This window comes from Ascaphus truei, chromosome 20 (genome assembly GCF_040206685.1).
Source record: "Ascaphus truei isolate aAscTru1 chromosome 20, aAscTru1.hap1, whole genome shotgun sequence".
In the NCBI taxonomy this organism is placed as follows: domain Eukaryota; kingdom Metazoa; phylum Chordata; class Amphibia; order Anura; family Ascaphidae; genus Ascaphus; species Ascaphus truei.
In genome coordinates, this window is record NC_134502.1 from 8,726,806 (window position 1) to 8,747,348 (window position 20,543).

Here is a 20,543-nt window from a genome sequence, read left to right on the forward strand (position 1 = left end):
TGGCCAAGGGGTAGGGGGGGCTCAGAGGAAGGACCGGCACTGGTGTCTAACAAAGAGGGGAGTGTTAGTAACCAGGAGAGTGGTGGTCTTCAAGCTAAGGATGATGGTGTTGAGCAAGGTGAGGAAGAGGCAGCAGCAATGGCTCTAGCAGAAGAAGCACCTTATCCAGGGGTTTCACACACTAAAGTACCCAATGTTCAGTCATAGTTTACATTGCCTCTTCCAATCATTGTGCCGAATTCTGTCGTACTGTCACCCTACATGTGCAGCCACAACATGACAAGGGAAAGAAGAGAACAGATTTAGCTAAGCTAACTAACTTCGGTGGCACTACCATCAATGGTCACATAACCATGGTAGGCACTGACCCGGAGGATAAGGATGCGGTCAGTCCCATTAGGTAGCATGGACCCCCACATAGTATGATCGTGGCAGACATTGTCTCTAGAGCCGAGGACATCTGCTTCTTCTACTGCTTCGCCGGAGACAGTGAGTCTGGCTCCATCTGTATGACATCACTGTACACAGAATGCAACTACGGATAAGTCAAGTGACCAAAATTCCTCCTCCCCCCCCAATTATACATGTTGCCCTGGAATCTTATAAAACCATGCCACACGTAAATATACTTATTATACGTATTATGCGTTCATCTAAAGGGAATATGAACTCATAGTTGGTCGGTCGACTTTAGGGTTACATGGTGTTATATGACTTCAGATGTCGCCACCGGCATCCCGGTCCTAGTCCCTTCCATTATAGGAATATAGCAGTGGTCAATAGGACACCGAAATGGAACTACTGTACTGTGTAAAGGCCGCTTTAGCAGAAAAGCAATACTTATGGGAAAGAGGACGGGACTAGGTCATCACGTTTAATCATTTTTAATTATTCATTTTCTTATTTGTTGTTTTTTTTCATTTGGTTACTAATTAAAGCTCATTTGGATTTATGGCACCCCCGTCCTTCAGCCCTGGGACATCTTTCTGAGCCTTCTTCTCTAGTCTGTTTTTCGCTAACCCTACTGTAAATCTTTCTTTTTTTTACAACCATACACAATTTTGATACACTGAACAAGTAGAACGAGTTTGCTGTCTAATATACAGTAGTTATTGTTTATTATTTGCCAAAACTTCAATTGAAACTCAAACAAACGGTGATATTTGGATTTAAGCTGGAGTATGTTGGGATATCTGGTGTGACAATGTACTGTAACGTGCTATTTCTGTATAACAGCTCTACTGATTTTTGAGAATAATGGCACTATTAGTTCATTTGTTGTTCTTTCTCTCGTTCCTCTGCTGTTTCTTGGTGCTACTTATGTTTTGTGTGCCTGTGTTGCCAAGAAGTCAGGGAGCGCAGTACACCAGTGGAAACATGCCGGGAAAGAGCGCACACAAATAATAGTGCAATACTGTACAGTAAGATGATGATTATCATAAAACTGCAAGTAGAACAGCATAAAAGAAACAAGAGTCCATGAAGCTAATGAGATGCACACTTCTGGACATCCACATATAATTCAAACATGTTTGGACCCCGTATAGGTGCGAAGTTTGTTATTATCAGGAAGAATCCAATAGGATCCTCAGTGATCAGATTACATATAAAAAATTGAAAAAAAATCCTACAGATCAGTTCAAACAAGAACTTTCAATTTTAATAAATAAAGGATTGGAGGATGAAGTGACAACTAAGAAAGAACTGGAGTTCCTCATGGTAGAGGAACCCAAAATACCAGTTTTTTACTTCATCCCCAAACTGCACAACGATCCCATCAGACCCCCGGGAAGACCAATCATTTCAGGGATCGGTTCCCTAACGTCAAACCTTTCTCAATTCCTAGATCATATACTACAAAAAATATGTTACACAAGTTCCATCATACCTAAGGGACACCACACACGTGTTGAACTTAATTCAAAATCTCACTTGGGATAGTGACCTCATTTGGGTCACATGTGATGTGGTGTCCCTATACACCATCATTGAGGATGAAACAGGTCTGAGAGCGGTAAAAATGGCATTGGAACAGGACACTGAAGTCAGTGTAGCATTAATGGAGTTTGTTCTTAATGGTATTCGATATATTCTCAACACAATTATTTTTGTCACGATGGGGAGTTCTTTCTCCAGACGTGCGGCACCGCAATGGGCCCCAGGTTTGCACCGAGCTATGCCAATCTGTTCATGGCCATGTGGGAATGGGAACGGATTTGGAGTAATAACCCGTTTGGTGCAAACCTGGTGCTCTGGAGAAGATACATCGACGATGTGCTGTGCGTCTGGAGAGGTACACAAGATGAACTAACCCAGTTCCAAAAACATTTAAACGCCAATTCCTGTAACATTAGATTCACTTTTAATAGTGATCCAGTGTCCATTAATTTTCTAGACCTTACCTTATATATAGAGAACAACTTAGTGCACACGAAAACTTATTTCAAAGAGGTGAATGCCAACACATATCTTTTGGCATCCAGCCATCATCACCCGAGATGGTAGACAACATCCCACAGGGACAAGCTTTGAGATTAAAAAGAAACTATTCTCAAAAGCATATTTATGAGGAACAAGTAGGAGAATTGAAGCACAAATTTTTGGCACGGAATTATAACAAGAAAAAAGTGGAATTGGCTATTGAAAAAGTTAATCAGGTAGATAGAACAACATTAGTGGATATAGACCGTAAGAAGATTAAAAAAGAAAGAGAGGGAGAATTCATACCTTTTATCACAAAATATAATAGTATGGCCCCTGAAATAGTGAAAACACTTAGGAAACACTGGGGAATTCTCCAACGAGACCACATTTTACAGTCATTTCTACCACCACAGCCTCAAATCATATATAAAAAAGCCAATAATTTGAAGGCCTCATTGGCACCGAGTTGTCCTAATGATAGATCAAAGCGTAAAACAATCACATGGCTATCTGATTTTAAAGGTTATTTTGTGTGTGGAAAGTGTGTGGCCTGCAATTACAGTGAAAAATGTGATAAGTTTCATTCTACTGTTACGAACAGAACTTATGAAATTGACTCATTTATTAACTGCAAAAGCAAGTTCTGTGTATATCTCCTACAATGTCCGTGTGGACTTCAATATGTTGGAAGAACGGGAAGACCACTGACATGTAGATTAGCAGAACACATTTATAACATTAAAAGAGGTTTGGAGACACATACTGTAGTGTCTCCAGCCATTTCAGATTGGTCCATAATCAGAATCCCAATGGTTTAGTATGTAAAGGAATAGATTGTCCCAAGCCTAATTGGAGGGGAGGTGATAGGTTAAACAATCTATCTAAGAAAGAAAGTTTTTGGATCTACACTTTAAAAACTCTTGCCCCTAAGGGTTTAAATATAGAGTTTGACCTGGCTTCATTTTTAAAAGATTAACATTTGTTGCATATATATTTAGCTTGGCTTCGTTTTAAAAGATTAACATTTGTTGTGCATATATATTTATCTAACAGCATATAAGGTTGGTCTGATGTTTATGTATGTTTTTATTGTAACAGTCATCACTATAGGGGTAAGTTTGTTGTTAAATGTGCCTCTGAATCCCAGGGTGTTGGCATCCTCAGATACATATCGTTATGTAACAGACAGGAATGCACCTGTATGTGATTAACATGTAATTATCACTTAAGGGGGTAATCATCTCTTGGGGGGTATATAGTAAGAGATTGCCAGTAGCTTCTTATTCCTTTGAGAAAGTGGCGTCCCTACGTCACGAAACGCGTTAGGGTGGGAGGAGCTAGATTTTCTGTCAGCAGTAGACTCGCTGTGACTGCAGAGGTGCGCAGTCTGTCAGACCTGTTGGTTGTATACCAGAACGCAGCCAAGTGGGGGGAGAGACGCAGACGCACCAAACCGGATGAGACAAGCAGTGAGAGAGCACATCTTAACCGGAGCAGGCCCAGGAGTTGCATTACAAGCTGTGGACGGCATTCTCGTGTCGTTTTAAATCGCATGTATTCATGTGAGTACATGTGAGTGATTTTTTATCGTTTAAGGCTTGTTTTAGCCGTTCTGTTAGGCTTGTTGAAGCCGATTTTATTAAATTTGTGATCACCTTTTGCAATTGTTCATTCCCCTTCTCTGGGGGTCCGTGTATTTTGGGTGATTCTGGAATCACGGAGTTTCAAGAGGTTAAGGAATTACCCGGGGGATTCGTGGCACAGGTGGACGTTGAAGGGATTAAAGCACAGATTGTCTCCACTGTATCCGGAAAGAGACACTCCTGTAAGTAGACTCAGTCTACATTGGGAACGTTATATGTAAGGGAAAACCATTAGAAATCAGTAGTACTGCACAATGGTGTGCCCTTCTATCATTTCCAGGTAAATTGGGAAGTTGCAGCAGTGAAGAAAAACCACAGATATCCACTTCAAGTTTTGGACTCTGGGAGATTTTATAAAGACTGGTTTTGTTTCTTATGGACACAGTGTTATTCTAAGCGCCAGGTATCCTTTTTCCATCATCGTATCATTGTATGCAGGTTTGAGATAATTTGCATTGTGGGAAGCCTTTGGCAGCTTTGGCCTCTTGTTATCACAACTGGTTTTTATTATTGCTTATTATTGCACATTTTTTGTTTCACGTGTAATTCACACATTATAGGTTAAGCGCTATAGTTAGGGTTAATTCCAATTTACAGCTCATTAAACCTGGTTAGAACTGGCCTCAAACAACTCTGAATAGATACTTGGTATACCCTATCACTGGGAATGTGGGCGTTAACTACAGACACAGTCGTAAATCTACTTAGGAGCGAAACCCCCATCTATACCAGACACACATTCCTACACACAAAATGGAAACTGAAGACAACAGTGTGACGGTAAGGGGAAATATGGCTGCTGTTTATAAAGGTTAAGTCTGCCATTACCCCTACCTGTCAGTAATACATTGGTATTGTATTGTATGTTATGTATATATATATATATATATATATATATATATATATATATATATATATATATATAAACATACGACTATTAAGGTTATGGTGGGTAAAAAAAGTGACTAAAACCCTCCACAGTAAAACATAAAGCAACTGTAAATATTCCTGTATATTCATTTGCATGTCTTAGACAGGTCTTAAACCCTGTCTTTCACCATTATCACCCAGCAAACAGCACTTCCACTGCAGCAAAGGATTCTGGGAAATGACATGCAAATGAGCACACAGTGCCACTTTTTATTTCATGCTCACTTTACATGAGCAACCCTTAGCCAATGCATGCTGCTTTAAACACAGCTTTTAAGCAAGGACTTGGGAGATGCAAAGTCAGTTAACCCACTCACAGACATGTTTCAACCTTGATGGGTATCATCAGTGTGAGGTTGGCTTGCTGACATTTGCTCAAATGAGATACGAGTAGGTAATCACCACGACTATTAAGGTTATGGTGGGTAAAAAAAAGTGACTAAAACCCTCCACAGTAAAGCATAAAGCAACTGTAAATATTCCTGTATATTCATTTGCATGTCTTAGACAGGTCTGCAACCCTGTCTTTCACCATTATCACCCAGCAAACAGCACTTCCACTGCACATGATGGATCCCGTCTGAACCGTACCCAGAAACGTCTCTTCCCGTTAAACATGCCATACGGGTTTTTAAGTTCTTCACCTCCTCTGATCATTTCACAATACCTTTTCAAAAAAGTCACAATCTCCTCTTTCCTTGTATACGGATTGTACATGTGAATTACAAGTGGTCTCTCCTCCAGCATAAAATTTGGAATTACCTTGATGCCATATAAGACCGGATCACCAGACTTCTCCTTGCACTTTTCAAAAGTGCACCAAACATCCGCTTCTTGATGACAGGTCAGGTCATAAATCCCCTGTGCAGGGAAATCCTGAAGGCAGAAGATCCTCTCAGCATCCAGACCAATCAATTGCTTCAGCACCTTCTCCACTATCCACTGCAGGTTTACTCGACATCTCTCGGTCTCCTCGATCAGGAACCGGATGGAATTGCGCATTCCAGCTTGCGACGTCATCTCCGCTCTCCCAAGCTCAGGTGCGGCACCCCAAAAGCAGCAAGGGACTTTAGCCAGTAAAGGCGATGTCCCAGGGCAAAGGTGCCGGCCCCTCACTTCCGCATCTGCTCGCTCAGAACCGCTTGCTCAGGATCACTCCTAGATAATCCAAGAATGGGGAGGGGGGGGAGGGAGGGGTAAGGGATGCTCCCGCATCAGCAGGTAAAGAGTGTATAAGTAATAAGGTGTCGAGCCAAATACCGGTGCAAAAGAGGAAAAGTATAACTAAAGCGGAAAAGAGAAAAAGTTCCTCCTTGAATGCACTCGGATGAGCCAGTATTGATAGTAATGAGTGTGTTAAAAACCTTTTAATCACAAGAGAAGGTTAAAAAAGAATTGTACAGAGGGGCATGGTATATATAATCCAAGGCCAGCCCCTAAAAGGCAAACCAGCAGAATCGTCCTCACTCTTGAGGAGATATGGGTATAACAACACCTAAATGTGGAACTGTGTCGCTCAGATAGTACCCTTTCCTATAATACCAGATTAGAGGGTCCATAAACCATATGGAAATCCTTATGTCAATAATTCAATGAACCTAAAATGATATAGGTCATTGAAGCTAAGTCTGGAGGGTAATTATCTTACACCGACTGGACAGATGGTATATATCTGGGTGATGTCCCTAGTCCACTTAAGCGGTGTGTATAATAGAAAAACAAGACATGGTGAAAACAATAACAACGCAACAAAGATTATAGTCAAAAAAAGAAAAAACTCAACCACCATGTACATATAGTAGTGAGATGTGTAGCTAAATAGTGTGTGAGCTCTGCAAAGGGCAAGCACAAAGTGTGCTAACGGAGACGCCCTGAGGCACGGTTCAAAGACCGTATCCAGTTATAGCCTCTATATACTCGTTGATGTTTAGTGCAGAGATCAAAATCACAAAAAGCCTCTAACAAAGATTATAATCAAAAAAAGAAAAAACTCAACCACCATGTACATATAGTAGTGAGATGTGTAGCTAAATAGTGTGTGAGCTCTGCAAAGGGCAAGCACAAAGTGTGCTAACGGAGACGCCCTGAGGCACGGTTCAAAGACCGTATCCAGTTATAGCCTCTATATACTCGTTGATGTTTAGTGCAGAGATCAAAATCACAAAAAGCCTCTCTAGAGTCCAGTAGTTAGCACTAATCAGGCCCAGTAGTTATAGGGTGCTGATAAGTACATGGGGTGAGGAACAAACTAACTCATAAATCAGATTAAGTCTCCCTCTAAGCAGGTAAATATAATATATACACAGCTAGGGCTGATGATGGTCAGTTAACAGAACCCCTGATTACATCCCCCTCTCTTATTTGCACATATTATGCTGGTAACCTGAATGGTAGCTATGATAGAGTGAAAACATAGCAGACATAACAATTCACAGTAGATTGTCAGGACAGGATAGTATCTTCAGTCCTAATAAGGGTGCTACTTAGCTCTTGTGTGCACTCAACAGCCGCTGCACCATCGTTGGTAGAGGGGAACGGCAGCATAATACCAGGGGAGGGGTATTCTGGTCTCGAGGCAGCAGCTACAGCCGCGGAGGCGCCATCTTGGGTGCGGTGACGTCACCACGCTCGTAGTCACCTGACGCACGTTTTGCGCGGGATCGCGCTTTTTCAAAGGTATGTGCACGCTCTCAGAGTGCACTTTAAGTAACTAGCGGTTGCCACAGCGACCGCTGGGGGCGTGTCTCCCCTCAGTCGCTTACTTGCCTGAACTGCTGCACTGTCTGTTTCGCAGGGCCGGCTGCGAAACAGACAGTGCAGCAGTTCAGGCAAGTAAGCGTCTGTAGCTGCTGCCTCGAGACCAGAATACCCCTCCCCTGGTATTATGCTGCCGTTCCCCTCTACCAACGATGGTGCAGCGGCTGTTGAGTGCACACAAGAGCTAAGTAGCACCCTTATTAGGACTGAAGATACTATCCTGTCCTGACAATCTACTGTGAATTGTTATGTCTGCTATGTTTTCACTCTATCATAGCTACCATTCAGGTTACCAGCATAATATGTGCAAATAAGAGAGGGGGATGTAATCAGGGGTTCTGTTAACTGACCATCATCAGCCCTAGCTGTGTATATATTATATTTACCTGCTTAGAGGGAGACTTAATCTGATTTATGAGTTAGTTTGTTCCTCACCCCATGTACTTATCAGCACCCTATAACTACTGGGCCTGATTAGTGCTAACTACTGGACTCTAGAGAGGCTTTTTGTGATTTTGATCTCTGCACTAAACATCAACGAGTATATAGAGGCTATAACTGGATACGGTCTTTGAACCGTGCCTCAGGGCGTCTCCGTTAGCACACTTTGTGCTTGCCCTTTGCAGAGCTCACACACTATTTCGCTACACATCTCACTACTATATGTACATGGTGGTTGAGTTTTTTCTTTTTTTGATTATAATCTTTGTTAGAGGCTTTTTGTGATTTTGATCTCTGCACTAAACATCAACGAGTATATAGAGGCTATAACTGGATACGGTCTTTGAACCGTGCCTCAGGGCGTCTCCGTTAGCACACTTTGTGCTTGCCCTTTGCAGAGCTCACACACTATTTAGCTACACATCTCACTACTATATGTACATGGTGGTTGAGTTTTTTCTTTTTTTGACTATAATCTTTGTTGCGTTGTTATTGTTTTCACCATGTCTTGTTTTTCTATTATACACACCGCTTAAGTGGACTAGGGACATCACCCAGATATATACCATCTGTCCAGTCGGTGTAAGATAATTACCCTCCAGACTTAGCTTCAATGACCTATATCATTTTAGGTTCATTGAATTATTGACATAAGGATTTCCATATGGTTTATGGACCCTCTAATCTGGTATTATAGGAAAGGGTACTATCTGAGCGACACAGTTCCACATTTAGGTGTTGTTATACCCATATCTCCTCAAGAGTGAGGACGATTCTGCTGGTTTGCCTTTTAGGGGCTGGCCTTGGATTATATATACCATGCCCCTCTGTACAATTCTTTTTTAACCTTCTCTTGTGATTAAAAGGTTTTTAACACACTCATTACTATCAATACTGGCTCATCCGAGTGCATTCAAGGAGGAACTTTTTCTCTTTTCCGCTTCAGGATCACTCCTCTCAGCTCGAGATGGCGTGCCCCCCAAAAGCAGCAGGAGTCTTTAGTCCCCGAAGGGACGATGACTCAAGGCCAAGGGGACACAGTCTCAGCTACACAGCTGTTTCGACCTTGATGGGTCTCATCAGTGTGGGGTTGATTTTAACTGGATATGCATAAGAGGCCATGGGATAGGCTATACCATAATACTGAGTTAAGTTATGGTGAGTAAAAAAAGTGACAAAAACCCTCCACAGGAAAGCAAATATGCAAATACAACTGTATGCTCATCTGCATGTCTTAGGCAGGTCTGCAAACCCGCCTTTCCCCATTATCACCCAGGATACAGCACTTCCACTGCAGCAAGGGATTCTGGGAAATGACATGCAAATGATACACAGTGTCACCTTTTGCCTCAAAAACCATTTTTAATATGGTTCCCTATAGGCTTAAGCTTGCTGCATGGTCACAGCTTTGAGCACAGCCAGGGTTAAGGTGCATACCCAGAAAACCACCCACAGACAGCTGTTTCGACCTTGATGGGTCTCATCAGTGTGGGGTTGATTTTAACTGTGTGCTCATTTGCATGTCATTTCCCAGAATCCCTTGCTGCAGTGGAAGTGCTGTATGCTGGGTGATAATGGGGAAAGGCGGGGTTGCAGACCTGCCTAAGACATGCAGATGAGCATACAGTTGTATTTGCATATTTGTTTTCCTGTGGAGGGTTTTTGTCACTTTTTTTACTCACCATAACTTAACTCAGTATTATGGTGTATGTATGTATGTATGTATGTATGTATGTATGTATGTATGTATGTATGTATGTATGTATGTATGTATGTATGTATGTATGTATGTATGTATGTATGTATGTATGTATGTATGTATGTATGTATGTATGTATGTATGTATGTATGTATGTATGTAGCTATGTAGCTATGTATGTGTGCGTGCGTGCGTGCATGCATGCATGCATGTATGCATGCATGTATGCATGCATGCATGTATGTATGTCTTTGCTTGGTTCCAGCACCAGGGGTTAATAGGTTTGCATAGAATTGTTGCAAATGTTATGCTGTAGTTCAACCCACCAATCAGGGCCTGGGCAGGTAGGCAGCTCCTGGCCCTGAGTGTTGCAATGTATGTTTTAAGTGTATAAAAAGGTGGGAGGGAAACCCTAGCAGACAGAGCCCGCAGAGAGTTACAGAGGTGTTGCTGTAACAGGGAGAAACTGCAGTGTCCAAGCCAGTGCTGGTCTCAGGCCTCAAAAACAGTCCTGTAGGCACTGGGCAAAGATATGTAACGGGTTTATCCCCCCCCCCCCCCCCAATCTCACATTGGCCCGGGTACTCTTGATAACCAACTCCCATTACGTGTGTGTGATGGTGCACCTGTAGGCAACAGAACTCCTGAGTCTCCCGCTTGATGGTAGTAGGGGATTATCAACAGACATAGGTGACGCACCACCGGGCCCTTAGATTAAACTGTGACTGCGCAGTCACCCATTGACTCTCTGCAAGAGTGCGGGACATTGGGTGGGGTTTCTCTGGACACTGGGTGGGCTCACTTAGTGTTGGGGAAGCGTCCTGCGTGACGCAGTAGGTGTCTCCTCTATAGAGGGACACAGGTTATGTTATGCATGTGTATGGTATTACATGTCAGTAAAGTCCTTAGTTAGTATAATCACTGTGTATGTGTTTATTGAGATTGTCCTGCGAGGAACCACTCCCCCTCTGGTGGGAGCCATCGCAGGTGGAGGCGCTGCATCATTCGTTATTGTAAGTATTATCCCTAGTGTAATTGCCCCAGGTTTCCCCGTGGCGGAAGCTCAGCCCTCCTGTGAGCCAACAGGTATGCACCACACCGAGTAACAATATATGTTCCTGCACCCACACAGTAGAATCTGCGATTGGGGGGGTGGGGATATACCCGTTACATTTGGAGGCGCTGCTGAGAGACTTAGACCTGGGGTGCCCTGTGTTTTTTTTTCCAATTGTTCCATTCCTATTTTTGTGTTCACCATGCCTGTAATATCCGGACATGAGGTCATCGCCTGGGCCTTGAGGAAGGACCAAAATCCCCGCCGTGTGGTGGCTGTAGAAGGCTTTCCCCGCACTGTTCCACTGCGGGAGCTCTATGAGCATATGTATAGAATCCCCGGGTGGCATAACGCCTTTACGATGGATGTAGGTCTAGGCTCCCCGTCCACGTGGGGAGCGCTGGTTATTACAGTGTCATTCGATGAAGATATTTGCCTGGCAGAGGCACCATCCACAGTGTTTATACCTGGCTGCCCTCCTGAGGGCTGCCCTTTAGTCTATGCTGACCCAGCGCCATGGCAACTTTCTCCAAGTCGGCAGAAGGCACGTGGTGCCGCGTGCGAGGCACAGAAGGAAAGTATTGCAGAGCCCTGTCCGGGACTGGCGGGAAACCCTAAGCCCCGCCCCCTGCAATGCGAGTGAGTCAGTGCAGAGTCAGACCCACTCCCGTGTAGAAAGTGCCCCTCCTTCAGATTCCACCAGGGGGAGCAAGCACTGTGATTTTCCACCAAACATGAATGAGACAGACAGTAAGGGGATACACCCCTATGTGGCTTGGTATGTGCCAGGAGTGAAAGCCCTAACACTAATGTGCACTTGCCTGCAGAAAGTTTATGTCCAGGGAGCCGACCTGTTTCAGCTACCGCTGGAGTGCAAGACCAGCACCGTGGACGGAGAGCGGAGCATATAGTATTGTAGCCCTAACTGTGACTGTTCTAGGGAGGCCTTGGCGTGGGCGCCTAAGTTTGACTGTTGCGGTGCCCAGTTCTTGAAGCCAATTGTGCCCCAGGCGGCAGAACCCGCAGAGGAAGCCAGGGTTGACGTTAATACTGAGCCGGTCAGTATAGCTAACCCCTCTACCTCTCTCATAGACATTTTGGAGGGCCCGTGTGCCCTCGTGAACATTTCAGATCCGGTTCCTGAGCGGGACGAGGTTGAAGTCCCATCGGTGGCGATGCGCCTACCGGCGAACCACCCCAGCGAAGATACAGAGGAATCACAGGGTAAGGTGTGTATACCCCCACCTTCTTCTAGTGAATCCAGTGACCCAGCACTTGTGGTGATGCGCCTGCCGGCGGACCACTCTAGTGAACCCCATAAACACACTATCTCGGCGGATACAGAGTCTGCTGTGGGCCCGTGTGCCCTAGAGGAAGTGTATCCCGATGTTGCGGACCCTGCTGTGGGCCCGTGTGCCCTACAACGGTCAGTCCGGCCTACTACAGAGGTACCATCGGTCCTAGAAGAATGACCAGTACCTACCAACGACAAGGGTGAGTCGACTGCCCCAGGGGTGTCGGGGGTGAGCCTCCAGGTGACTGCGGAGCACGATGGCTCCTTAAGTCTGGTCGCCTGGGCGAAGGGTTCCTCTCTGCATCGCGTCCTGGCGGAGGTGTCCTCCTTGGAAGAGAATTCTCCAGATGAAGAGAAAACCATCACTAGCCAGCCGAATGGTAAGGAACCCCCTTGCTCCCCACAGGCTCCGATGGAGGTGGCCGTGAAGAAGGCCAGAGTCACGGCTCCTGAGCGGAGTGTGAGCCCGTGCGCTCAGACCCAAATGGTCCCAGGACTGGGATCCAACGCCCCCGAGTTCCAAGTCAGTGAGTGGACTGTCCCAGAAGTGTTGTGGACAGGTCCCGATACAGCCGAGGTGGGAACTGACAGCGTCCCCGAGGACCTGTTGGCCACCGGGAATCACCGCAGTGATAAGGTATCAACCCTTTACCCCCTGCCGGGTGAACCAGAGACTTTGCGAACGGAGACATTGTTCAGTTTTCGCTTCCCAGTGGAAGCCTCACAGGACTGTGCAGTAAACATTTTCTCCTTGGAGCCCAAAGAGGAACGCTCCATCCACCAGGTAGTGGATCGCGGGAAAAGTCCTGGCCTCCTGGTCTACCGCATCCAGACCGCGGATGACCGGGTAAAGGCCTGCTTAAAAGATGTTGTGCTACTCTTTCCACCAGGGGGAGGAAGTAGCGAAGAGCCAGTAACTGTTGCCCTCCGGTGTGCTCTCCAAGAAATTTTTCTGGGGGAAGCTCACGGACGCAAAAGTGAGGTACCCCCACATGATCTGTTAGGGGCACCCCACGAATGGTCTCAGCTAGCCTCGGGTATAGTGTGTAATCTGTCCTGTAACCCGAGATGTAAAGTCGGAATGTGTTGTGTATTCTGTGTACTGCATTTTCACTATGTAATGTTTGTGCATGGTTACATCTGTTATCCAAGCGAGGACGTTGGAGTTCCACCAGGGGGAGAATATAGCCTGGAGCTCCCGTGGCTCCTGGAGACCCCCCTCCCCTGGTGCAGCTCGATCGCGGGTGCTGAAAGACCCGACGGCTGCTTCCAAGGGTGGGGGCTGGAGCAGGGAGCAGCACGGCTTCCCCTACCTGCGGCCGGTTGCCGGGGACGCGATCGGGCCATTGCTAAGGCCGCGATCGCGTCTCTAAGGTCCCGGCGGCCGGTGAAGCAGGGCGCCGCCATTGCGCTGCGGCTTGCGCATGCGCAGGGCCCCGATAGTGTAGGGAGAGCCCCAGAGACAGGGATAGCTCACGCGAGAGCAGGGAGAGCCGAGAGAAGGTACAGAGAGCCCGGGAAAGCTTGCGCAAGCGCAGGGCAGGGTAGGAAAAGCCCGCAAACCCCTAGCCTACCAGGGAAGGCTCTGAGCTGGGACTACATATCCCAAGAGCCTCTGCGCGCCCCCCGTGACACCAGGGAGCCAATAGGGCTTAGGGAGACCAGGAGAAATAGATACATTTGGCGGGCTTACGGCAGACAGCAGTCAGAGAGAAATGGGAGTCAGAGGCAGAGCAGTGAGAGACCGGAGCAGCCCAAGGAAGGAGGTAGAGTACAGGAGTTCTGGACTCGCTGTACTAGGCCAGCACCCCCTGGGACTGAGGTAGCTTAATACTCTGTTATAGAGAGAGTGTTGCCAGGGACTACTCTAGAGAGAGGGACCCTGTCACTCAGGAGTTATAGTTGGAGCAGGGGATCTGTGAGGGAAGGCAGAGCGCGGGGAGCGAGTACAGCTCCTGCGGCCCTATAGGTACCCGCACCCCAGATAGGCCCCAACCCCCCAAGGTAGTGGGATAATTGCTGAGGGAGGCCCAAGATAGGGACGCTGCCCTAAGTTTAGAGTGCTGCCTTGTCAGAGTCACAGCGGTCAGTGCGGTGAGGTCTGACAGGCAGGCACCTAGTTGACAGCACGTTGGCTGTCAGCATTAGTGAGGCTGTAGGGACTTGGGTAGTTAGGGGAGTGGGACAGGTCCTTACCCCTTTAGGCCCATAGGAGTTTCCCAAGCCACCACAGGTTGCTGCACTATAGGGACGGCCTATAGTGTAGCACGTGCCCCTTAGGAAGATAGGGACACAGTGAAGAGTGCTGTTCCGTGAAGCGGTTGGACCCATGTTGGGGTCCACAGAGACTGTTCCGGAGTGGGACCGCTCTAGCGGTCCACGTGCAAGGAGTTCGGTTGGAGGATCAGAAGGAGGCATCGCCCGACTGATCCTTTGCGAAGTATTGCTGACCCAAGCACCGGAGTGCTTGGCAGGTATTATCTACATACATAGATGATGCACCACCGGGCCCTTAGATTAAACTGTGACTGCGCAGTCACCCATTGACTCTCTGCAAGAGTGCGGGACATTGGGTGGGGTTTCTCTGGACACTGGGTGGGCTCACTTAGTGTTGGGGAAGCGTCCTGCATGATGCAGTAGGTGTCTCCTCTAGAGAGGGACACAGGTTATGTTATGCATGTGTATGGTATTACATGTCAATAAAGTCCTTAGATAGTATAATCACTGTGTATGTGTTTATTGAGATTGTCCTGCGAGGAACCACTCCCCCTCTGGTGGGAGCCATCGCAGGTGGAGGCGCTGCATCGTTCGTTATTGTAAGTATTATCCCTAGTGTAATTGCCCCAGGTTTCCCCGTGGCGGAAGCTCAGCCCTCCTGTGAGCCAACAGGTATGCACCACACCGAGTAACAATATATGTTCCTGCACCCACACAGTAGAATCTGCGATTGGGGGGGGGATATACCCGTTACATTTGGAGGCGCTGCTGAGAGACTTAGACCTGGGGTGCCCTGTGTTTTTTTTTCTAATTGTTCCAATCCTATTTTTGTGTTCACCATGCCTGTAATATCCGGACATGAGGTCCTCGCCTGGGCCTTGAGGAAGGACATCTCTGCAAGTAGGTCCCTGCGACTAGTTAGGCAGAGTACTCCCCAGTTTCCCCAGTTGGGTATGTGTGATGTTTGTGTATTTGTATAGTTGTGGATATGTTTTTCCAATAAATTAATTTTATAAACTCTTGTGTTCTGTCTGGCGATATTGATCCCTGGTATTAGTCCTGGTTTCCCGTGACAAAGAGATTTTACAAAATGTAAACTGAACATTGCTTTGAATCCTTCTCCAGAGACCCCCTCCAGTCCATTTCAGTAATATCTTCATTTCAGCAATATTATTTCATCACGACAAAAAGGCTTAGTGCTGCATCTAACAATATATTACATAGTTACAGTAAATACTTATCTATATATCTTCTCATAAGCAAGGGTCATTTTGTTTAATTCTTTGGCCAAGGTATTTTAGCTTGCAAACAACACCAAGGTGTGGCCCATATGTAAGTCCTACATCTGTAGGTTCTAGTTTCCCATACTGCAGTGTAAAAGTTAAACCTCATTACAGATTAGCAGACTAATAAGGAAAGTTTTCATCAAACTTTTAATTGGAGAGGAATTGTGAATCCAATTGAGAATTCCAATTCTTGTTATTGCACACCTGAGAGCTTCGTGGAATTCTCTACACAGATGCAGTATGATCCCCCAAGGACTCATTTTCAGGCGGCACAAGGATAAATTGGTATCCTCGTACAGTCTTGTGGCAGACTTCATGCTTAATATTAAAGATGAAGGGTCGACACATGTGACAATGACAAATAACTGTCTCTTTGACCTACAGTTTGCTGTGTTCCTTTTTGTAGAGAGCCTAGAAAATGTTGATCACATCCTCCGTATGAAACCTGCCCTGGAAACTTCTGTATTCTCCACATTTGGCTTCATTATTCTGAATCTATTGAGGTAAGTTAAACCAGTCGACTTATTTCATAGCCAAGGTGTATGCATTCAGCTGAATGTGGATGTGTGGAGTTGTGTGGTATGGGATCAGAGATAGGATCATTTGGGTTTTTGTTACAGCCACGCATTTATATAAGTGATGGTGGGTAAAAACAAGTGACACAATCCCTCCACCATTAGCATGTAGCAAATAAAAATATCACTTGTGAGCACATTCACATGTCTCAGGCAGGTCTGCAGCCCTGCCCCTCCCCATTATCTTGTTACAAAAGTCATGTTTAATGTTCGTTGGAATGTATTTTCCTGCATGAATCTATGTAACTATGTATACTGCCTCTGTCAGCTTGTGATTTGGGGCTTACAGTTTGTGATTGCAAGAGATGGGGGAGTTATTCACAAATATTCGCATTTGCTTTCAATATGCCCAAAACCTGCCTTAGTATACAGCCCTGAGTGTGCCCAAAACCTGCCTTAGTACACAGCCCTGAGTGTGCCCAAATCCTGCCTTAGTACACAGGCCTGAGTATCCCCAAAACCTGCCTTAGTACACTGTGATGGTAGGGCGTAGCCGGCCTTCATTAATAAAGGTGGAGCCCGGCTGGCTGCCCCTGAAACCATATGGCAGGGCTGAGAGTGCCAGCTCTTGGGTTTAATATTGTACCATAGGGTTATAAGCTAGGAACCGTGTGTGGGGTTAACTAGGTAAGCCCAGTGTGCCAGTTAATGCATTATCTGTGTATTCCTTTTGACTCATGGGCACGCAGCTGCCTGTGCAAGCTTATAAGTGGATTGCCTTGTATGGGTGGCCTCTTATGAGAAATAGCTGCAGGGCACAGACTTCTGGAACATGATGGAAAAGGGGGGATATTTGGGGGCAAACAGGGTTAACCTGTATTGCCTGTCAGCAAGGTACTAGAGCTGGTGTCTTAGAGCAGGTTTTAGAGCCCCGTTCGCAGACCCCACATTTTAGGTCCAAGTGGTAGAGTGCAAGCTCTAGGGACCAAATTTTAGTTTTTCTGGGTTTTAAAACTGCATTTTGTGTTTGTGCTGTGAGCTGGACTGCATACAGGACAAAAGGCAGCCACATGTGAATTAGCATTTCAATGCCTCCAGCTCAGGTATAGGGATTCCCTGTGTTAATTGAAAAAGATATATGCAGGTTTTGGCACAGGGTGAGGGGAAAGGGCTGTGAACAGGATATCTAGATTAGAAAGTCTTTGTTTCACGTAGACACAGCAGAGCCAGGTAAAAAGGTTGTTGGAGTTCAAACTCCTAAGCACGATTCTATTGGCAAGTTTTGAATTTTGCCCTCCTATGAGTGAATGCACAATCACAATCCATGCTCTAACTAGCTGCCAGCCCCCTCAGTGTATTAGATAGGCATCAAGTCTTATATAAGGAAGAGCAGTAAAGCAGCTCTCTCTTTTTCCTGTTGGAGATGTGAAGACAAGCAGCTGCTGGTGGGCCTCTCAAAGGTGCTTCTGAAGTGAAAGAGGTTTTCACACAGGGAAGCATGGAGGGGTCCAGCCAGCAGGCTGGATTCTGGTCCAGGAGTCCAGGACAAGGGTCCTATCAAGGTTAGCCTTTGCTGAAGCAGGCACCTTGCAACTAGGAAAGTCTAGTCATCAAACCCCAGTAAGTGTGTATATTCCCTGTATTTTGTATTTCTGTGTGTTTCCGAGGTCTTATCCAAATAAACCTAATTTTATTTCATTATTGTGTTTTGCCTATTGACTGATCCCTTAAATATAAATGGTGTTAAAAGTCCTGGGCTACCGTGACATACACATCCCTGAGTATGCCCAAAACCTGCCTTAGTACACATCCCCAAGTATGCCCAAATCCTGCCTTAGTACACATCCCTGAGTATGCCCAAAACCTGTCTTAGTACACATCCCTGAGTATGCCCAAAACCTGCCTTAGTACACGTCCCTGAGTGTGCCCAAAACCTGCCTTAGTACACATCCCTGAGTATGCCCACAACCTGCCTTAGTACACATCCCTGAGTATGCCCAAAACCTGCCTTAGTACATAGCCCTGAGGGTGCCCAAAACCTGCCTTAGTACACATCCCTGAGTATGCCCAAAACCTGCCTCAGTACACATCCCTGAGTATGCCCAAAACCTGCCTTAGTACACGTCCGAGTATGCCCAAAACCTGTCTTAGTACACATCCCTGAGTATGTCCAAAACCTGCCTTAGTACACATCCCTGAGTGTGTTCACATTCGTTCCTTCTAAGCTTTCCTCATACGTTTTTCAATGTCAACCATAAACCGTTTTGTTTGTTTCTGTTTGGACAACCTTTTAGTTTTTTTTAAAATTATGTTAACATATAAAACATTGATCTTTTCCCCTTTGAATTACAGGAGAATATTATCCCGTCCTGGGCGACTTTGTTCTATTTCTCCTCCCAACATGTGTGAGATGAACCAAACCCAAGTGTCAGAATTCCTTCTTCTTGGATTTCAAGGTCTCCATAAACAGAAGTTTTTACTCTTCATTCTGTTTCTCGTGATTTATATAATGACAGTAACTGGAAACCTCCTGATCATTGTGTTGGTGTCAACCAGTCACAAACTCCACTCTCCCATGTACTTCTTCCTCAGCCATGTATCTTTCACTGATATCTTGATCACAACAGACATTGTTCCCAACATGCTTCGTGTTATACTGGAAGAAGGTAGTACCATCACTGTTGCTTGCTGTATTACTCAGCTTTATTTGTTTGGTACAATAACAATTGCAGAGTGCCTCCTTCTTTCGGTGATGTCTTATGATAGATACCTGGCCATTTGCAGTCCACTGCATTATATGGCTATTATGCACTTCAAGTTTCAATATTATCTGGTTATTTGGTCTTGGTTACTGGGATTTATTGCTATGCCAAGCATAGGTATTCTGATATGGAAGTTGCAGTTCTGTGGTTCCAATGTCATTGACCATTTCTTCTGCGATGTTGATCCTCTTCTTGAGCTGTCTTCCTCAGACACCTCATTGGTGAAAATTGAAAACTTTGCCATAAGCACCCCTGTCACTCTCTTCCCATTTCTGTTCATCGTTGTAACTTATGTCTGTATCTTCCACACAATCCTAAAGATTCCCTCCACCACTGGGAAACAGAAAACCTTCTCTACCTGCAGCTCACATCTGACTGTTGTGTGCTTATATTATGGGTCTCTAATCATCATATATGTGGCCCCAAGGAAGAAAGGCTCGCTCAGTGTGAACAAGGTTCTATCACTGCTGTACTCTGTGGTGACTCCGTTGTTCAATCCTATAATATACAGCCTACGGAGTCAGCAAATCCGTTCAGCCCTACGTAAACAGGTCTCCATGAGATGGAGAGGTTGAGAAGAACACAACACAATATATTGGCGCCTAGATACAAAACTTAAATCACACTAAGTGATCACTGACCCAATGGCAGTCTAGCCCTTACTCTCCAGGCATATTCAAAAAGGTCTTGATAGATGTCTCATGAAGAACAACAACAAATAGCGGTGAAAGAAAAAAAAATAACATTGGTTTAAACAAAAAATATTGTAATCACCGTGGATCTGAAGAAGACACACTTACATTTTCATCCCCAAAGCTACACGATGAAGCAGATAAAACTGTTTGTCCTTCCAATAAACTACACCGAAACAATGTAAGAAAAAAAATCGTTATTTTCAATTGTATAATTTAAATGATACGAAATCGAGAGGTTATTCCTATGTATTTTTTGTCAGGATAAAGGTTTTAGATCTTCCCGCACTCCGTTTGGATAATTATTGTGGGTGTCGTTTTTCTTTGTAAGGCGCAGGCAGTTGAAGCATGGCCGGGATCCTACTTCAGCCACTTACTGCCGCGCCAGCCTTTATTGTAAAACTTCTCTAAGCCGTTGTCATTGGATCTGCTGTATTCCACGCGCTATAAATTTTGCATCCCCCGTGTTCATGCCGCATTCGCGCCGCCTGGCACACATGGTTGATCTGTTTAATTATAATGGTTTCGGATTTAATTTTGGGCAATTCTTCGCGTATGCGCCAGCTGGCAGATATTCATGAATTGTAATGAATTCTAATGTGTACACTACTTGTGCTACAGTAATGTGTCGACTTGCAGGTGTTTAAAAAAACAGATACTGTATAAAGCAAGTACCACAGTGGTCCATTGTGAATTGACCTTGGTACGGAAGAAGTTACTGTATCAATTTAGGCGTTTCATAATAAAAACTCAACGCTCTGTGTCTTTTTTACATTCTTTCTCCTGTCCTGCACAATTGCCGACCGACGCAATGAGTACACAGCAGTAC

The 20,543-nt window shown here is 45.3% G+C and overlaps 1 protein-coding gene across 2 annotated transcripts; it reads left to right on the forward strand.

Annotated features, from left to right (window-relative positions):
* Positions 1-4,288: 4,288 nt before the first annotated feature.
* Positions 4,289-19,968, forward strand: LOC142471299 (olfactory receptor 6F1-like). 2 transcript variants are annotated; one of them, XM_075578132.1, is made up of 3 exons: positions 4,289-4,470; positions 16,152-16,248; positions 18,613-19,968. In XM_075578132.1, the coding sequence occupies exons 2-3, from the start codon at positions 16,184-16,186 to the stop codon at positions 19,595-19,597; spliced, it is 1,050 nt and encodes a 349-aa protein (XP_075434247.1). In that variant the 5' UTR covers positions 4,289-4,470; positions 16,152-16,183; the 3' UTR covers positions 19,598-19,968. The 2 variants fall into 2 exon arrangements, with proteins under 2 accessions (XP_075434247.1, XP_075434248.1); XM_075578133.1 differs by lacking the exons at positions 4,289-4,470; positions 16,152-16,248 and adding an exon at positions 17,204-17,880.
* Positions 19,969-20,543: the final 575 nt, after the last annotated feature.